General features: G+C 30.0%; 3 protein-coding genes across 3 annotated transcripts; 2 read left to right on the top strand and 1 right to left on the bottom strand.

Moving 5' to 3' along the window:
- The first annotated feature begins 729 nt into the window (after positions 1–729).
- Positions 730–5,789, top strand: LOC112709974 (mitochondrial-processing peptidase subunit alpha). The gene is made up of 13 exons (XM_025762013.3): positions 730–940; positions 1,354–1,593; positions 1,822–2,118; positions 3,173–3,340; positions 3,441–3,608; positions 3,718–3,798; positions 3,903–3,969; positions 4,308–4,405; positions 4,543–4,615; positions 4,705–4,775; positions 5,161–5,210; positions 5,301–5,413; positions 5,504–5,789. Exons 1-13 carry the CDS (start codon positions 899–901, stop codon positions 5,554–5,556), a joined length of 1,521 nt encoding a protein of 506 aa, XP_025617798.1. The 5' UTR covers positions 730–898; the 3' UTR covers positions 5,557–5,789.
- A 4,804-nt stretch (positions 5,790–10,593) lies between these two features.
- On the top strand, positions 10,594–14,040 carry LOC112709975 (stem 28 kDa glycoprotein). Its single transcript, XM_025762014.3, has 3 exons — positions 10,594–11,062; positions 12,483–12,692; positions 13,628–14,040. Exons 1-3 carry the CDS (start codon positions 10,647–10,649, stop codon positions 13,806–13,808), a joined length of 807 nt encoding a protein of 268 aa, XP_025617799.1. The 5' UTR covers positions 10,594–10,646; the 3' UTR covers positions 13,809–14,040.
- A 1,171-nt stretch (positions 14,041–15,211) lies between these two features.
- On the bottom strand, positions 15,212–17,826 carry LOC112712803 (uncharacterized). Its single transcript, XM_072203764.1, has 5 exons — positions 17,433–17,826; positions 16,009–17,328; positions 15,823–15,918; positions 15,714–15,725; positions 15,212–15,363 (listed from the first exon to the last, which is right to left on the bottom strand). The coding sequence occupies exons 1-5, from the start codon at positions 17,824–17,826 to the stop codon at positions 15,212–15,214; spliced, it is 1,974 nt and encodes a 657-aa protein (XP_072059865.1).
- Between the last annotated feature and the right edge of the window lie 3,475 nt (positions 17,827–21,301).

The following is a 21,301-nucleotide window of genomic DNA, read 5'->3' as shown; positions in this document are numbered from 1 at the left end:
TTATACACCCACATACAACACACTCACAAACACTACATGAGTTCATTTAAGAGTTCATTTTTCCTCTCCTAGGACTTCAACCCGAGTGCAGCTACTTGCGAGGCAGTAGATCCTGCCACTAGCACCAAGCCTCGGCTGCACCACTGAAACCTTAAAGCCACGTATAAATACAATGCTAAAATACACTAATAATTTAGTGGTATACACAGGTAATATAATTTTATGTTACTAATTTCTATTAAATTTGCACTATTAAAACCTCAAAAATGAGTTCCGTTTCCTCCAATAATGAGTGAACGGTGATCAACGAAACTCGAAAGTAAAGTGTTTCCTCCAATAATGAGTGAACGGTGATCAACGAAACTCGAAAGTAAAGTGTTGACAACAGTTTAATTATTTTACATATTTTCATTTTGTATTTTAAATTTTTATTAATAATTAAATTTTAATATATACACAACATAGTTATATTTTTTTTAAAAAAATATTTAAACAAATTTAATCAACCATCTATTTTTAATTAATATGTAATTAACGACTTCATTTCTTTTTTTTTAGACATTGACTTCATTTCTAATTTTGCCCAGTCGTATTCTTTTATTTTTTGTCATTTTAAAGCTTTTATCCTCATTGGGCCTAAGTGGCCCAACTAAGTTACCAAGAATTTAACCTTTACAAAATTTAATGGGCCTTGACAAAAAATAAATAAATGGGCCTGACCCATTCCCCATTGTCTTGTCATCTGGAACCGAAAGCCTCTCTCTGTGTTTGTGTTTTCTGGTTCTGTGATCCGCTGCTTCGTAGGAGCATCGAGGTTTGCTGATTTGCACTCTCATATAACATCGAAAACAATTTGCTTTTAGATTTTAGCGATTCATTGCGTATTCTCATTGTTAATATGTATAGAGCAGCATCTTCTTCACTCAAGAGGCATCTCAAGGTCACTCTCTACTACGCTTCTCTCTCTATTTCCTTTTTTCTTTCTAATTTGTTTTTTTAATACCACAAATCAAATAATGAAGTTTTCAATTGATTTGAGCTAAACCCACATGAAAAAAATTGATTTTGATTCGTATTTTTTTTATTGATGGGGTTGTATATAGAAAAGTTGTTTGCTTTTTTATTTTATTCATTAAATTTATAGTTGCCCATTTTGACAATTCCTAGATTACTTTTTCATGCTAGAAATCATGTGACAAATAGGGGAATAGAAAATTTAGCTCTTGTTGTTTGTGATATAGATTCGAATTGGTGAAAGTGGAATGGAATTTTATTTTTTTTGTGGTAATTTTGTTGCAAAGATTATGTGTGTGTTGCTGTGTGATGAAATGGAACCTTGTAATGTGTGATTAGGGCCATGGAAGCTACTTAGGAGCCACAAGGTTTGCAACTTCAGCTGCAGTAGCTACAAAGCCTTCCTCAGGTGGATTGTTCAGCTGGCTTACAGGGGAGAGTTCTAGTCAGCTTCCTCCGCTTGACACTCCGCTCGGAGGCATTGCCCTCCCCGATCCACTGCCGGATTTGGTTGAGCCAAGCAAGACCAAGATCACAACTCTCCACAATGGTCTCAAAATAGCCTCGGAGACCTCATTGGTATGCGCATAGTTATAGTTCTCTTTGCTTGTGTTTTGTAAGTGCACAAAAAAGGATATGTCCTGGGAGACCAATACAGGTTTCTCTGTATTTTTATTCTAAGGTGGTTTACCAATGGGAGCCACTATGTTGATATGTTCAATGACAATGCTACTTTGAGTGATAATAGTCTATTTGAGGTGATTGGTTAGCATAGTGATTATGTTTTTCATTTTGGTTGTTAATTAGAACCATGCAGCCTCAATTGGATTATACCTTGACTGTGGTTCCATATATGAGGCACCATTGTATACTGGGGCTTCTCACCTGCTCGAGCGAATGGCTTTCAAGAGCACAACAAACCGTAGTCATTTTCGTATTGTAAGGGAGGTAGAAGCTATTGGTGGCAACATAGGAGCCTCAGCTTCTCGGGAGCAAATGGGATACACATTTGATGCTTTGAAGACTTATGTTCCTCAAATGGTGGAATTGCTGGTTGATTGTGTAAGGAACCCAGTCTTCTTGAACTGGGAGGTCAATGAAGAGGTATTTGATTCTTGTGATTACAAAAGGATTGAATCTTTTTAATTCGTAAGGTTAAGTATCTGTCTTGTTTGTTTCACATTTTCATTTTCATTTTCAATTTGTACTTTTTCATTTTAATTACTAGAGATGCTACTCATGTCCTGCATCTGAAAATGAAGACAAGAAACAAACAAGCACCCTTAGTTAGCAGTTTCATTCTGTCATTCATCAGTATATGCAGCAAATGACATTGTTCTATTGTCCATAATTAAAATTTAGGTATTCCTGTGATGAATTATGAGAAAATGAGACATCTAAAAGAGTGAGTGTTTATATAGTATTTATTTATTTATTCTTTACAAGTTTAGTGACAATGTATTTATCAAGTAAAACGAAAACGAAGACAATGTTATTCCTTGCAAGTGTTAGGGCATCTTCCGGAGAAAGTTTGAGTTAACACAGCTAGCTCAACTTTTGCATGGTAACATCAATATTTAGTAAAGTCATAGGTTGTTAGAGTGAGTTAGGTTCAGTTACAAAGTATGAACAGTTAGAGAGAGAATGCAATCCTTGCATCAGAGATAGCCTATTACATCTTGCTATAACTTTACTTACTTTCCAGAACAGATCAAAAGAATAATTTTTTGCACAAAATAGAGAATTTTCAACTTATCTGAATCCCAAATTCTCTCATTTTACTGTCATAATTTACTAGACTCCATTGCATTGAGAATGGAATTTAACACTAAGTACTATACCAACTCATGCACTGAGATTGGAAACGAATATTTTTTAGCTCTGACTTCTGATTAGTTTTGGCCTTTTGGGGAATTAAACATAGTATGAATTGGTTGGTGGAAAATTGAACTAGGAGCTAGCGCTAGCAATCTATAGGATAATTTCCTTTCTAGTTTTCTTGTGCACTGGGAACCCCAGGAATTGTGGTAAAACCAGAGCATTCCATTTTGATAATGTAGTCTCTTTCTTTTATATATGTAATCCCGATGTGAAGACAAGTTGATTAATTGTTCAACTTTGGCCATTGCTGAATTTGTCGAACCATGTATTGATACAGCTCCAAAAGGTGAAATCAGAGCTTGGAGAACTTTCGAATAATCCCCAAGGCTTGCTCTTAGAAGCAATTCACTCTGCTGGTTATTCCGGTGCATTGGCTAATCCTCTTTTGGCTCCTGAAACAGCATTGAACAGACTGGATGGCTCAATTTTAGAGGAATTTGTTGCTGTAAGATCTTTTACCCTTTCTGATATTGACTGAATATTGTTGGTTTTCGGCTTCTGGTGATCTATATGTGAATGTGATTGTTGTCTAATGCGAAAATCAGGAGAACTATACAGCACCTAGAATGGTGCTTGCAGCATCTGGGGTTGACCATGAAGAACTTCTGTCTGTTGCTGAGCCTCTTCTCGCTGATCTACCAAATGTTCCCCGACCTCATGAACCAAAATCTATGTATGTTGGGGGTGACTTCCGTCATCAGGGTGAATCAGGGGTATGTGTAACTTGGTATAGAATACTACTTAGATTTACTTCATTCTGTTTAATTATCCCATTTAAAAGACATATCTGTACTTACCTACTATGGTATGTTGCAAGTGCAGGCTACACATGTTGCGATTGCCTTTGAAGTGCCCGGTGGATGGCAAAAGGAGAAGGATGCCATAGTTTTGACTGTTCTGCAGGTGCTCATTTTGTCCTATGCCTTCAGATTTTGCTTCTTTTCTTCAGTTCTCAAAAACAGAAGGAAAAATGATTTTATATGGAAATAACGATTCTGATCATGCAGACACTTATGGGAGGGGGTGGCTCATTCTCAGCAGGAGGGCCCGGGAAAGGGATGCACTCAAGGCTATGTAAGTTTTACCGATATCTTCTGGCTAACAGTTTAGTTTGTTCCATAGTTGCCTTGATTCTTTCATTTACTTGCATACCAAATTCTCTCAAAATGAACACCTGCAATTTAATTACAAAAAGTAACAAATTGCATAATTTCATACTGAAACAAACTGCATAGCGTTCCCTGTACCAGCTCTCAAGTAACCATGGCTCTATGATATGCTTTATCTTGATCACAATGTTCTCTGTTTTCCCATTTGAGATGACTACAACACCTTATGCTGCCCTTGAGTCCTTATATTTGGTATATATTCTCTAATGTTTCAAGTTGTATTGTGTGTACAATTCAATCCAGACCTTCGCGTGTTGAATGAGCACCAACAAATTCTTTCTTGCTCTGCATTCAACAGCATCTTCAACAACACAGGACTCTTCGGCATTTACACAAGCACTGTAAGACTCTCTTTCTGAACTTCCTTTGCATTCATCTGCATGGACAATTCCCATGATTCTCATCTAATAAGTAAATAAAGGAGTTATCTTATAGAGATTAGCCAAGAAATGGTTAATTGACTCTCGAATTTGTGTAGAGCCCTGAGTTTGTGGCAAAATCTGTGGATATAGCGGCCAAAGAACTATTAGCGATTGCATCACCTGGACAAGGTATTACTTCTCTTTCTCTTTTGCTTCTGTAGTACATTGGTAAGGACCTTGATTTCTGTCTAATAAATTTACGATTCTTGCCATGGCAGTTACACAGGTGCAGCTTGACCGTGCCAAAAAATCCACAAAGTCTGCAGTTCTAATGAATCTGGAATCTCGAGTATGGTCTCTCTTTCTCTAATGTGCAATGGGGTTCTCTTTTGGTTTGACTCCCTTGTTTAAATTTTCGAAGGGCGGCACATTGTGTCTCCTTCTGAGAGTCCGAACCTCTAGTTTATTTTTTTCCCCTTTCAATTTCTTAATCCTTGATACAAATAATTTTCCTCTTAGCCTTAAGAATTGCCCGCTTTAATTACAAATTCATGCTTAGCTCCGCCATTGCCTCGTCGACCACTAAAACAAATATGTGATTATAGTACCTGCTCGATTGTTTGCCTTGTTCTTTTTAATCTTCAATTCTGAAGGGGAAATGGGATTTGGTTAGATTTCATATGATTCTTGTATGCTTAAAATAAAAGATCATTGTTTTTTTGTTTCTTTTTCAGATGATTGCATCAGAAGATATAGGGAGGCAAATTTTGACTTATGGAGAAAGGTAAGCAAGAATTTCTTATTAAATTTCTTATTAACTAGTAATGAGCCCTCTGCAAATTGTTACTTAAGAACTTTGTTATGATCATTTCAGGAAGCCTGTGGAGCTGTTCTTGAAGGCAGTTGATGAAATCACGTTGAACGATATCACCAAAATTGCTCAGAAGATTATTTCCACTCCTTTGACTATGGCATCCTATGGCGACGGTGATTAACTAGTTTTTCATTTAATTACTTAATTATGGCGCTTCGAGTCTTAACCAACGATTAACAAGATGTTTCCTCTTATCGCCGCAGTTATAAATGTCCCCAGTTATGAATCCGTCAACAGCATGTTCCATGCAAAATGAGAATTCCTGTATCATCATCATCGTCATCATCATCATATGTAACATTTCCAAGAGCAATTCTGGAAAATAAATTGCAGAGAAATTTTTGCGTGGATCTGAGGAGCCATTTGTTCAGGTTCCAATTTTTTCCCCCATCTTTTGTTCAAATGTAACGTTTTATATATTAGTGTATGGTCTCATGATTAACGTGACATTATTTTTTAAAAATTATAAATTAACGAATTATTTCTCTATATTCTTAGCTTATGAGAACACAAGGGTAACATTCTTTTTTAAATAAGTACCTGATTTTCTATTTAGTTGTAGAGTTTAAATAAGTACCTGATTTTCTACTTATGGTATCCTTATGGAGTGTCTTAAAAACATTTCTTATCAAAACCAGTAAAAATAAGAGTTTAGTTTTAATGCAGGGATAGCATAAAGAATTTTGTGCTGTCATTCAATTAGATTTATGCATTTAGATTATTTTTACATCAAATAGAAAGAGCAAGCTTGAAATACAAAATTAATTCATTTTACATTTCAAGTCCTAATAAGTTCATCTTCCTTCACCAACGAACTGTAGCTCAAATGGTAGTCTCTTTGTGCTCATCTAAAGATTGCGGGTTCGAGTTTCACTTCTAATTTATTGTTTTTTGTCGTCTTCAAATATTGGTCTCCGAACTTTAGGATTTTTTGTATTGATACCTATTATAATTTTATTTAAAAATTTTATCAAACATAATTATTTGTTTTTTATACAAATTTAGACTTTTATACCGTGTGAGATTAGTGAAGGAAGATTATTTTACACCACCATCTTGATTTTCTTTTTCTCGATAATTTTTAAGCTTTCGACTAAAGTGGAACATAGTTTGAAGCATAGAATGCTAGTTCAGTTTCTAAAAATTTTAAATTTATTTTAATATTTAATTTTATTTTATTTTTAATGTTTGAAATAAGTTTCAATTATATATCTGCTGTTAATTTTTTGACAAAGCTAAACTTAAAATAATTTTGAAAATTTTAAATACATTAAAGAAAAAAAAACATATTTTATCCTGAATAAATCTAATGAACTTTATCAAAAGGAACCATTATTGATATGTAGTACTCTAAATATAATAATGGTTAGGTAAGAAGAATCTCGTCAGATAAAAGATATCTCAGTAAAATTCAATTCCAACATCTTTTTGAAAGTTCATAATTTTTACATAAATGCAATTCTCAAAATTTAATCTTAAACTTATTTCAAAAAAAAAGGTATAAGATCTATAAACAATTGAGTATATATTAAATAGATTTGGTCGGTATTTAAATTTATGCTATGATACATAAACCTTTTTAATAAAGAGTAAAGATTATGCATGATATATAATAGAACCCAGGATGAGATAAAAAAAAAAGAAGAATTTTTTATTTCAATTTGATTTTTTAATATAACAGTTAAGAGAATTATTTTAACTTTTTTGTTTATATCTAAGTTTTTTTAAAAAATTTTCATTCATAAAAAATTAAGAAAAAAAGTGGTTATAAGATTTTAGAGGTTTTTATATCTTTTATGTTTAAAATTCTAACTCATACACTCACTAAAATAAAAATAGGACAAATCATAATTTAATTTAAAATAAATAAAATAAAATACATATAAAATAAATTTTAAAATAAATACTAATAAAGTGATGTCTATTTGATTCAATTTGACTAAAAAACTTTTTAATATAACTTATAAATAATAAAATATTTGACTTTTCATAATTACTAATTATTATCTAGTCTAATTCTTGATATATTTTTTAAATAAATAATTTAACCATATTTATAAAAACAATTAATTCTCTTAATTTTTATTCTTATAATTAGATTAATTGGCACATCATAATTCTCAGTTTATTTGATAAAGTTTGTATTCATAATAAAAGAATTTCAATATGCAAGAGTCATGGAATGAAGCGGTTCCCCTCCCCAAAAATAACTTTATTGGTAGTTGAGAAACAGATATAAAACATTGAAACAAAAAATGAAGTAAAAATTTACTCACGTTTAAATCCCTAGTATATATGAACCCAAAAAAGAAAAAAAAAAGGTTCAATGACTTTATGGGGTTCATTTCAAAATAATCCAAAAATTAAATAGTATACCTCAACGAGTAGCTTCATTTTATAGAAAATCTCACTAAAAACGGGCAGATAAGAACAAATTAACTAATAAAAAAACGTGAATAATTAACCTAAATTAAAGTGCTAAATGTAAGATATAAAATTGAATAATTTGGACAACTATATTAAAAAGGCTAATTTTTTTTTATATTGGATTGTTATTGGTGTTTTTCATTAATATTATAATATTTTGGTGTAATACAGTATTATGGGATAAGAAGAAATCGTGAGTAACGATTTTAAATAAGACAAAAAAATTAAAAAAGTTAATAGAAATCGTGAATTACGATTTCAAGTAAGACAAAAAAAAAAAAGAAATCGTGAGTCACGATTTCAATTTTTTAATTTAAAAAAATGTGATTTATGAAATCTATATTAACGATTTTTTTTGTTATGCAAATCGTAAATAACGATTTGTATTATGCATCACACTTGTGAAATACACCTATTTTAACTCATATTATTGTATTACACCATTTCATTCATCATATAAAAAACAATTAACTCTATTAAAAATACATCAAAATCAATCACTAATATATATAAAATATATATTATAATATAAAATATACATAAAAAATAAATAAAATGATATATATTTATAAATAAATATAAAGTAACTAATTTTATTGTTCACTTAGGTAGGGTTTGTTTTTAGAGACAAGACACAGGGATATAGACGATACATGTTTAAAATGTGTTTGAAAGCAGAGACATGGATACGGAACACATTGTTTCTAAGACCGTTTTTTATATTTTTGTGTCCACTCTTTTACGAAGGACAATGATGGACACGGAATTTGGAAAAGTGGACATGAATTTTTTTATAAATTTTATTTTTCTTTTTGTCTATAGATATTTTTTATTATTTCACTATTATCCTTTCTTATTTTTTCTATAATTAGTCTTGAAACTTTTGAAAGATAAATATTATTAAAGGTAAAATTGATCTTTTAAAATGTTAAAAAATAATTTATAAGTTGTAAGTGATTTTATATAATTTAAAGAAAAATCAGTTTTTAGATAAAAAAAAATTAGTTTTATAAATAAAAATAAATTTTTATGTGCAAAAACTATTTTTTCCATGTAAAAACGGATTCTTTTTTAGAAGTGATTTTTTTATTTAAAATTAATTTGACTTATTAACCTAAACAAAATTTTTTATTAATCAAACTCAGATCTATTCTTTTATTAATTTTAATATATGTATTACTACATATTAATAATAAATTTAAAAATAAAATAAATATATTTATAATTTTTATTTTAATATAAATACTATTAAATTTTTTTATTAAAATTTTTAGTCTCTTCAAACATTTTTTCAAGTTTCGTTTATACTCCTACGTATTATCATTTTCTATTAAATTAATTTATATTTGATTTAGAAAATTTAGAATCATATGATTATTTTAGTTATTTCATCTATTATTTTAGTCTTATTCATGTATATCCAAACATAATACTAAATATTACATAGGGTCTTATACATTATATCTAAACATAATACACAAATAATAATTTTTAGTATCTTCGTCTTATTCTCTATTTCAGTGTCATGTTCTATAAAACAAACGCAACCTTAATATTTTTTTTACTTTGACATTTTTCAAGCTATTGCCTCATGGAAAGCATGCAAACTTGAAGGAGACGGCCATAATTTGCCCTTTCTCCATGGTCTTACATGCATGCATATGATAAGATATTATATTAGTATACTTTATAGAATTAAGTAGACAAAAATACTTAAAAATATTTAATTATTGGTTGCTATCGCTATCAAATCAATGTGTTTGTTTGGGTGATGTTAAGTTAATAAAAAAATATTTTTTTAGCATATGTAATAAATGTTTAATAGTAAAAATAAAATTATTAAAAAATATATTTTTTAAAAAACTAAAATTTATATCTTTATTTAAAGATTTTTTAAAAAAATATATTTTTTACATAATAAGTAAATAAAAAAATAGTTTTATATTATTATATTTAAATATAATTGATAAATAAAAAATATTTTTTTATATGAAATATCCAAACATAAAATTATTTTTATTTTTTTATAAAATTTTTTAAAAAAATAACTCAAAAAATATTTTTTTTTAAAAGTTCACCTAAACAAACTCAATATCTAAATTTAATATCTAAAATAATGCATGCGTGGATCATGTACGTAATATTTTATTCTTCAAAAATTCAATGCAAGAATGATTGAATTATATATTTATTAGTGGTATGGTCTCATTTACCAGCCTCTTTGTCTTTTAATCAATTTGATATAAAGTTTATATATATATATATGGAGAGAGATGAGTTTTGAGAAATTTTAGTATTTTACTCATAAGGTTTGAGAGTTTGAATTTCAAAAAATTATTTTGAGAGGATTGTTAATGAAATTGAAATATTTAATTCATGCACATCAAGTTAAAATGTCTGGAATGAAATTTTAAATTAAAACTTGGCTTCAAGAGACATTTATGTGTTTATTTATCTTTTTACTTTCAATTTTTGTATGGTATATTAGGAACATGAATTTGATCTTAATTAGTATCATACATATTACTCAAATCATTTCATCATTACCACTTCTATTTATAGTTTATTTTGGTAAACATACATAAAATAAACTAGAAGTTTTTTATTTCCTCTATAAGTTTTTTTTTTAACTTCACAAATATATATTAATCACACAATCTTTAAAAAAAAAAGTTTGTGAATTAAAAATCTTCATTTAGGAAATAGGCCTTCTCCCAAAAAAAAAAAACTTTTAATGACCAGAAAAATAATAAATTATTCATACAATAATGTATTCTTTCATTTTCATGCTACCCAATAAATTATTCATAATTTTTTTTTATTTTCTATATAGACACATTTTTCTATATAAAGAACAAAAGAGTCACACATAAAACCATCACAAAGTTTTTCTTACCTACCTATAGCTACAAAGCCAATATGAAATTAGTAGCACTTATTTTCTCTCTTTCTACAATAATCATATCATTAGCAACACCATCATCATGCCATAACTTAGCATTAGAGCATGGATTAACGTTTTCAATATTCCCTCTAAGATTAAAATCAGGGTTAGGGGGTCACTACATTCCTCAAACATCATGCTCAAGTTGGAGGCTTGGTGTTGAAGCACACAACATCATTGAATGGACATCAATTCCTAAAGAGTGTGTAGATTATGTTGGAAACTATCTTTTAGGGAAGCAATATAGAGAAGACTCAAAAGCAGTTACTGAAGAAGCTTATAAATATGCTAAGAATCTCAATCTTGTTGGTGATGGTAAAGATATTTGGATTTTTGACATTGATGAAACTTCACTCTCTAATCTCCCTTATTATGCTGATCATGGATTTGGGTATACTCTCTAATTATCTATGCATCTACACTGTTTTTTTTTTTTTTACTATTATTATTTTTAGTTGTGAAATTAGTGTTTTTTTATTTTTCATGAGATTAGATTTTTTTTTTAAAAAAAAAAGAGGTCTAACAATTGAAAAATATTATTCATATACTAAATACTATTGACACCCGTATAAAAATACAATTGTTACTAAGTAATTGTTTATTTAAATTATTTTTAACTAACAAAATAAAGAGAATGTGTGATTGTTTGTTAAGAAATATTGATGTCAAAGCAATGTTTATTATAAAAGATGTAGACTATAGACATAACAAAATCCTTAATAATTTAATTTTAAACAAAAGCTACAAAATTTAGTCTTTGCAAAAAAATAATCTTTGAACTGATTTTTTTCTTTAATTTTAAGAATTAATTAATTTGTATTTTAAGTGCACAATTTAAAATTATAATAATAGAATATTTTTAATATTTTTTGTATTCAATTATATTAAAAACGTCAAAAAAATTATTTTTTTAATAACATTTATAAAATATTTTTGTATAGTGTTTTTAATCTATGTCTTCAGAATATAAGTTAACAAAATCCTAATTTTAATTAGACAACCAAAAAGTTGTTTATTAACAATTTTTTTTAAGTGTTTCAATAATATATTTTTTTAAGAGAATGTGTATATATACAACACTAATACTAAATTGCAGTTGGATCCGACGGTTCTTGTAGTGAAACATTAAAAAAAATTGTACATAACTGACTATGACTGTACACGGATCGAATCGGATTGGATATAGTCTAAAATTTTATTCGATCTGCATATACTCATCGAATACGATATTCGCATTTTTTGCAAGTCGGATCGAATCGAATATCGGATATATCTATTCGCATATTCAAAAAAACTGTTATAAGATCCGTTTGACTGTTTTTACAAAAAAAAATGTTCAAAAAATTTATTTTTTACTTGTTTAAGTTAAAATATTATCAATAAAAAATTTTTTAAATAACAAAAAAAATAATAACCTAAGATTTAAGTTTAATTATTCTAAGTTGAAGTACAACATAAAAAATTAAAAACAAGCTATCATAAAATTCATAAAACAACACACTAAAATTCATATTACATTAGAATTGCTTTCTTAAACTATGTTATTTATCTTATATGAAATGTGTGGATATACGAATTTGTGGATTGAATCTGCAGATATTACTACCAAATCTGCAATACAATCATACCATAGTACGGATCAGATCTGGCTCTGCGGATCGAATAATATATATCCGCAAAATTTAGATCGGATGCGGATGATTACCACGAATATACAGATATTATCTAATCCATGTACAACGTATAACTGATCTCAAAACTATATAGCATATAGAACTTTAATTATTTGTCTATTAATTTTTGTTTTGTAGGGTAGAAAAATATAACGCAACGTCATTCAATGAATGGGTTGATCTTGGAACAGCACCTCCACTTCCAGAGAGTCTTAAACTCTACAAAAGATTGTTGCGTCTTGGATTTAAGGTTGTGTTCTTAACTGGAAGGCCACAGTCCCAAAGAGATATTACTCTTAAGAACCTCAAAAATGCTGGCTACACCACTTTTCACACTTTGATTGTCAAGTAAGCATTTTAACTTTGTTTATAATAATAATTGTTCATGGTTCTTGTGATGATTTATGGTAAGACTACTATCACAAATTTCATATCTCTTAAAATTAAAGATATTATCTTTGAATGATTTATAAGCGTGAAATATCTCTTATTTTATGAATTAATTTTGAAGTTGAATTAGGTCTATCTCAATTATAATATAATATCAGAAGTCTATTTGATATTATTGGGTCACTTGCATTATAAATAATTTATAAGTGAATTAATTATGATTTAAAAAATACTATTCATATATCAAACATTTTTTATATTCATATTAAAATATGATTGCTACTAATTAATTGTGTATTTAATTTTTTTAATTAACAAAAAAAACACGTATTTAATTATTAAAAAACTATTGATGTCAAATCAGTATTTATTATAAAAGATGTAGACGTAGATTGTTTTAAAAATATAAAATGTTTTATTCAAAATGGATAAATAGAAAATAATAAGTTGGGACAACTTTAGTAATATCTTTGGCAATTATTTCAGAGGTCCATCGAATACTTGTCCAATATTAATAAAGTATACTTGTCCAATATTGTTATAATTGAATTATTTTATGACATGTATCATGTTTATACACACAAAAAATAGTTACTAATTTTTTTATTAAGAAAAAATATAGGATATTAATATACTATTTGTCAATTTATTATTAACAATAATTAATTATTATATTTTAAACACATGTTTAAGGAGACACATCAAGAAAATATATATAAAGACATTTACATTAGACACAGCCATAAAAAAGATATTTTTGTTAGACACATTCACAAAGATACTTCTGTTAAATACAGTCATAAACAATAATTGACAGAAACTGACAGAAATACTGTTGATAACGTAGTGGGATTATTTTATTAAATATCAATCATTTTTGGCTGTTATTGCAGGGATTCAACAGAATACAATGGGAAAACAGCAGTGACATATAAATCATCAGAGAGAAACAAGTTAGAGGAAAAAGGATATAGAATAGTTGGAAACATTGGAGACCAATGGAGTGATATCTTGGGAACCAACATTGGCAACAGAACCTTTAAGCTACCTGATCCTATGTATTACATTAGTTAAGCTTTCACCATCTTTATTTAATTTTCTACTACTATTTCTTCAAATAATAAGAAATATGGAGTAACCTAGTACTCAAGTTTGGGTGACAAGAAGTCACACAAAGAGACACAACATGTTCTCTCTTTTGTGATTGATATAATATTTATTATTATGTATGTGTTGGTGTTAAATGTAAGAGGAAATCATGTGAACATTTTTCCTTTAATAAACTCATAAACACTTTTTGTCTCTATGAGACTCGTGTAATTATTTTAATATAAAGTTGTTAGTTAAGAACTGTTAAATAATTGAACATGTTTAACTAAATTATTATCTAACAATTTTCTATTAACAATTTCACATAAATACAACTACAGGTGAGTGTTTTCACTATTCGTCCACTAACTAGACACGTTTTCAATATACTAACAAAATAGTAGAGAAACAATGATAGATGCAATGCAATTCACACAAAACATCACAATCATGGTGAGATTAGTAGCACTAATAATTTATCTCTCTTGCTACAATTTTAATAGACAACCGTATATCTATTGAATTGAACATTCGACATATTTATTGTTCACATTGTTTAATATTTTCATTGTGTACCTATATTTTTTCTTAAAATTAAAGGAAAAGTATAGGTAACCAACAATATTGGTGAACAATGTAAACAATAGAGATATCAGATGTTCATTTTACTAGGTATGCGAATGGTTATTTTAATATTAAGATTTATGTGGGTGATTTGGAGGTATAGTGTATTTTTATTTGAGGAGTGTTAAGGGCCAGCAACTTTTGTGATTTGTAACCATCAAATAGCCATTAATGATGATTTTAATAGTGTGAGATTGGTGTGAAATTTCATCCAATGACTCACTTTTTTTTGCTGGTTACATGTTGACCAGAATTTAATAAAGTTACTGGCCTCTAAATTTTTTCTTTTTATTTTATTAGTAGTTATTCATGTTGTTCAAAAAAATCATTAATTACCTAATATAACTCAAAATTAAATCTTTGGTTTAGATTTTTTTTTAAGAAGGGTAAATTGAACATCTTATAACTTTAAGTATTATAATATCGCAATACTCACGGACACAATACACTCACACCCTCAACCATAGTTGTCAGAACCGAACCGGTGATCAAACCGGTCAGGCTACTGGGTCACTGGATCACTGGTTCAACCGGTGGGTCACTGGTTGAACCGGTTAACCCGGTCCCACATAAGTAAAATGTATAAAATAGCTAAAAACTTAAAAATTAAAAGTTAAAAAACATATCTCCAATAATATTTTAATAAACATTGAATCTCAAATCCTAAAAATAAGTAGTAATACGAGAATAAACATAAAATTTAGTACTATTAGTCTATTATATGAACAACTCAATTTAACATAATGAAAACAACAATTCATGGATTATATCCAAGGAGTAACTTCAAAGTCTGGAAATCTTTCTTCATCTGACAAATCTGGAGCTATATCCTGATTGATTTCATTCTGATTTGCATTTTCCACAGAAGTATTATTAGCTTCACCATCATCTCGATCATCTTCCAGATTCAATTCATCTAGCATTTCAATAATGTTTCACAAATCATAATCAATAATACGGCAAAACATTTGGTTAAAGCATTACAAAATCATTCCTAACAACAACATACCCAAATCATCTAAAGTTGATTGAAGAATGAAGAGACATATTTGCAAGATCATTCCGTAAAGCGTCAACTTCTTCAGGAGTTAAAAATGGTGGTGAATCTTCCATTATCCATTCTGAATGATCCTCAAATGCATCAAGACAAATTGGATCATAACTTTGCTTTCTCATTCGGTTCCTATATTATCAATTAACTTGATTATTCTTATTATGACTAAAAATTTTAAATAATGCCTTCAAGAAAGAATAATAAAAAAGTACCTTTGTTGTAGCCTTAAGTTGTAATGAACATAAACAAGATCATTAAGCTTTTGATGCTCTAACCGATTCCTTTTCTTTGAGTGAATGTGTTCGAAAATGCTCCAGTTACGCTCACAACCTGAAGAACTGCAAGTTTGACTCAAAACACGAATTGCTAACTTTTGCAGGTTTGGTGCTCCACATCCATAAGATTCCCACCATTGATCTTAACATAAAAAGAAAACAATCACAATCATAAAAATCAAATCTTAAACATATCACAATCATAAAAAACTAATTTTAATACAAAATTTACCAGGCATCACAGTGCTTCGCTCACGTATTGCAGACTGTCTCCCAAAGTCTCCTTCAGCATTCTTAACTATTCTCTTCTCACTTGTCAATTTAGTAATCAAATCAGCATCACCGTAAGCATACCTCTCAATCACATCTAGTAGGGCAGAAACTGTGTCTTTGTGCTTGTCAAATTCTGCATAATTAAATCGAAAAGCTGGATTTAACCAATAACCAACAACATGAAGGTTTCTTTTAAGTTGTAAATCCCAACGTGAATCTAAAATCTTCAAATAAGGTTCAACAACCCTCTTTCTTTTTTGAAACCTCTTCACCATGTCTTCCCTAGCCTTATACATAGCTTGATAAAGGAAACCCATTGCAGCTTTATCTTCACTATCCATAATACGCAATACATGAACAAGTGGCTCCGTAAGCTTAACAATATCAGTGCATTGATTCCAAAATTTAGAATCTAAGACTTGATCCACAAACTTTTTTGCTTTGGCTTCTTTAGAGTAAGCTGAACTTGTCCATTCTCTAGATGTCACCATAGCTCTCAATGCATCCTTTTGAGCCAAAATACTTTGCAAAGCAATGAAATTAGTGGCGAATCGAGTTGGAGCTAGACGAAGTATTTCTCGGCCGCCTGTGAACTGCCTCATCAAGTACAAAGGATGGCAGTGATTATAGATATATTTCGTAATCATTGAAGCTTGTGACACAGTTTCAGTCACTTCCACAAACTTCCCAATATCCTGCAACATCAGATTAATACAATGTGCCGCACAAGGAGACCAATACAATCTAGGAAACTCCGATTCCAACAACCTTCCAGCAGCAACGTAATTTGCAGCATTATCCGTCACTACATATACAACATTCTCAGGACCAACAAATAACACAACATCCCTAAGCAACTTAAACAAAGCCTCAGCAGTTTTCGAGATATGAGAAGCATCAACTGACTTTAGGAAAACATTTCCTTTAGGGCAATAAACTAAGAAATTAATTAAAGTACGTCTACAACGATCAGTCCATCCATCAGCCATGATAGTACATCCAGTTTGTTTCCAAATCACACGATAACCTTCAATCATCTTCTTTACATCTTCAACCAATTTACTCAACAAATATCCACGAACTCTTTGGTAATTAGGCCCTTTATACCCTGCACCCATGTTTGCAATAGCATCAATCATCGGCTGATAATAAGCTGAATTAACCGCATTGAATGGCACAGAGGCATCCATCATCCATCTTGCAACAGCAATATCACACTTCTCCACAATTTCTTTGCTTTGGAGAACACTTTTAATACTTGGTTGAGCTCCAGGTGTTGCTGCCGGTGAAAAAAAGATTGTAATCCCTTGACTTGTTTTCCAACTCCCTTTCTAGAGCTAGGTGCTGGAATTCTTGATGCTTGTTGTTGTCGCATCTCATTACGTTCAATCTCATCAAATTCCCTTTCAACGTCATCACAAGCACCATAACTTTCTGCATATTCTTCTTGAGTTTTCCTTTTCTTGGTTCGAAGATCTTCAATGTTTTGATTGAATTGGTGTCTCACCACAGCTGGCACCTTTCGACATGCCTCAATATCTCCGCCTTTTCCAGCCAAATGATGCTTAACCCAGTTAATTCCTCCACCTCTAATAAGCTTCTCGCAATAAATACATACCAAAGCAGTTTTTTCTTTATCCAAAACTTGTTTACAATGGCCCCATGCAGGATCAGTTTTTCCTCTGTTACTATTTTTTTGGGTTCCAACTGAAGGATCAGGAGTTGATCCTTGTTCCTGAGAAGTTGGTGTTTCTGATGGTGTATTTGATGAAGCCATCCTAAATTCCTAATCAACCAGATCCAGGACTAAATGACTAATCTCCAAGAATAATACACAACAATCCACTAAGGCACTAACTACTAATTAATATACAACAGCAACCAACAATGGATAATCAACAAACTGAACAGAAATAAAAAAATAAATCAATAAATGAGAGATCAAACAGAAAAACATGTGGTCTTGTTCATGTTCTCATCTGGACAGAAATCAACAATCTAAATTAAACAGAAATCAACAACCTAAAATTATTTGAACAACCAACAATCTAAATTCTAACACAAATCAAACAGAACCAAGTAACCAACATACATAATCAATCTACAATAATCAATTAACTTCAAAAAATTAAAAAATTAAAAATACTTAGTTACTTACCTGGCTGGACGGCTGAACCCTGGAGCTGGAGGAATGGAGCGACGAGCAGAGACCAGACCAGAGAAGAGGGAGACCGGAGCGACGAGCAGAGACGAGGGTGACCGGAGCGACGAGCAGAGAAGAGCGACGAGCAGTAGGCGACGATGGACCGTGGACGGGCTTCTGCCTTCTTGGCGGTGGTGAGTGGCGCACTGCTCTGGATGCGGTGGTGAGGTGAGTGCCGCGCTGGTTGAAGCTGAACGGGGCTGAGTAAGTGGCGCACTTCTCTATCTCTCAGCTCTCAGCTCTCATGGTGATGGTGGTCTCTTAAAGTTTGGGAATGGGAAGGAGAAGTGTGAAACAGGGGATGGAGGCTAGGGTTACGGCTTACAAGTTACAGCACTCAGCAGCAAGTTTTTTTTTTTATTTAATAAAGAAACGGCGTCGTTTCCAGAGTATAAAACAAAAAAAAAATAATTTTCGAACCGGTCTGGGTTAAACGAAACCCGCCGGTTCACCGGTTCTGATCAAACCCGGCCGGTTCAATACGGATCTTTCCGGTTCGACTCCTTGTCCGGTTAGATTACTCACCCGGACCGGTTATGGCACCGGTTTACCGGTTTTTCGGTCCGACCGGCCGGGTCGGTCCGGTTCTGACAACACTGCGCTCAACATTAAGTTTTTATTGATCGTCTCAACCAAATTTAGAATCTAAATACACCTATTACAAGACAAATATCATAATTACTAGACTATGATTTTTCATGTGATCTATGGTTTAGAGTTAATTAATCGTTTTGAACATATATATTCACCACCAGAAGCAAAGTTTTGAAGATCTTGGAAAGAATCAAAGCGGGCCCAAATTAACAAAAGGAAAAAAGATATAATCTTTATGACCAATTATTGACTATTGAGAATATTATATATATGTTGTCTCTTTCTTTAGAAAGTACAAGATAAGATATATATCATGCATGATGCATGCATGCCGCCACATAAGTGCAATAAGAATATAAGATTATAGTAAAATACTGTTTTTAAAAATATTATCTATATACTCATTTCAGATGTTAGTCCCAAAAAACATTTTCATATCTCATCAAAATCATATACAAATTTCTTTATATATTTAATTATGTACTTTTCTTTTTGAGAAAATTATAATATATAAGTGCCCACTTAAGCCAACAACAGGGTTTTTCCCTTTTTTTAATTACGTATTAATTTTTCCCTTTTTTTTGTCATACTTTTTTTGTTTTTTTCCCTTTTAAAGAAAAAAAAAATTTTATCAAGCATAAAAAATTTTAAGATACGTTTGGTTTATATTTTTATTTTTATTATTTTTTATTTTTTAAATTTTATAAAAATAAAAATAATAAAATTTTATTTTTTATTTTTATCTTTTATTTTTAATTTTTTTATAAAATTCAAAAAAATAAAAAATATTAAAAATAAAAACACAAATCAAATGCGGCCTTAATTTTCCAGCTTCAAGGATGTTTCCCATACCCCTATTGGGGGAATCTTTTTGTTGTTCTTTTTGGGTCATGAGGAAATGTTTTGGTCTTTATTACCCTGCTGTAGTGTTGTGGGCTTAAGTGGGTCCTTATATACACTATCTCATCTCCAAATAAAATAGATATAAACCAAGTTGGGTTGGTCTAGTGGTTAGCTCACTAGTCCGCTTAAGCAAGTGTCGGGGGTTCGAATCTCGCCTTGTGCATGCAGCAACCCATTGGCCAGCGGCAAACCCTTAAATGGAGCTCAGTACCGCGACGGATTAGTCCTTAACCTGTCGGGTTGGGGGATACCGTGGGAAACAAAAAAAAAAAATAAAATAGATATAAACTCAAGCAAGTTCCCGTCCAAAAAAAAAAAAAAACTCAAGCAAGTTGGTCAATAAATCTTGGACTGAAATAGTGTAGTAAGTATTTAAAATAAATACGTGTCTGTCCTATTTTAATGAATGTGAAAAAGTAAGAGTTACTATTCGTAGCAATGCAATCAAGTGTGAATTCTACCAATGCCAGTGGAGCTTTGACGATGTTTTAAGTTTTTAATTAATTATTTTTTAATAAATTATTATTTATAGCCATTTATGTTTATTGATTTATATTTTATCCTATTTTAATAGATAAATTATGGACTAGGCTATGTTTTTTTTGTTAGTAGACTAGACTTTAAATTGAACTGGTCCTCAATGTGAAATTGTGGATTCGAAATTAGAGTTTGTACACAATAAATATTTTTTACAATTTACTGTGTGAGCCGTGTGGATACTGGATAGTATTGTAATGACATATTGTAACTTAATTTGTGAGAAATTTATTTGAAAAATGAAGGATAAGTGAAATAGTAGCCAATAAACTTTTTGTGGTTGTTAAACAATGAAAAAAGTTTGGAAACAACAAATTTTCAATTATAATTAGCTAAAATTTTTTATAATTTACTTCATTTATATAATTTAACAACAGTTTTATTTTTTATTTCACTTTCATATCAATCTACTTATTATATTTTTATCAATTCCATTTATTAATGGCATTAATTATAATATCATATTTTTTACTATTAGACATTCTTATAATCAATACTTAATTTTTTTTATGATTTGATTTTTATATTTAAAAATACAATAAAGACTAATAATAATTATAAAGAACGGTAATGATAATTTGTATTAAATGAGTTAATTGTAATTGATTTTTTCTTTTTCTTAAGTCATTTATCATCATTCAATGGTGATACAAAACCTGAAAACTACTCTAATATAATTTTGTTTCGGTTAATTCAATTATTTTTATTCAAAATTCACAACTCTAATATAATACCATTGCAAGCACAATTAAAAATTTAGAATAGGCCAAAGAATTTTACAAGAACTCATCTTTATCATTGCAAATAGTATGGCGATTGAATTCAACCTTAATACAGTACTTATGATTGAAGGTGCTTATGAAGAATTTGAACAGCAGACGAACTCACCCGATAAAGTTGTTGTCAGTCAACTAATTTTTTAGAATATAAAAAATCACACTAGTTTTGATGAGGTATGGTAATAAACCAATTTATTTTTTGGGTGTGTTTTTATATGTATTTATAATTATATTGT

This window comes from Arachis hypogaea, chromosome 9, assembly GCF_003086295.3.
Source record: "Arachis hypogaea cultivar Tifrunner chromosome 9, arahy.Tifrunner.gnm2.J5K5, whole genome shotgun sequence".
Classification (NCBI taxonomy): domain Eukaryota; kingdom Viridiplantae; phylum Streptophyta; class Magnoliopsida; order Fabales; family Fabaceae; genus Arachis; species Arachis hypogaea.
The sequence above is the reverse complement of the archived record's forward strand: the minus strand, read 5'-3'. Positions and strand labels throughout refer to the sequence as shown.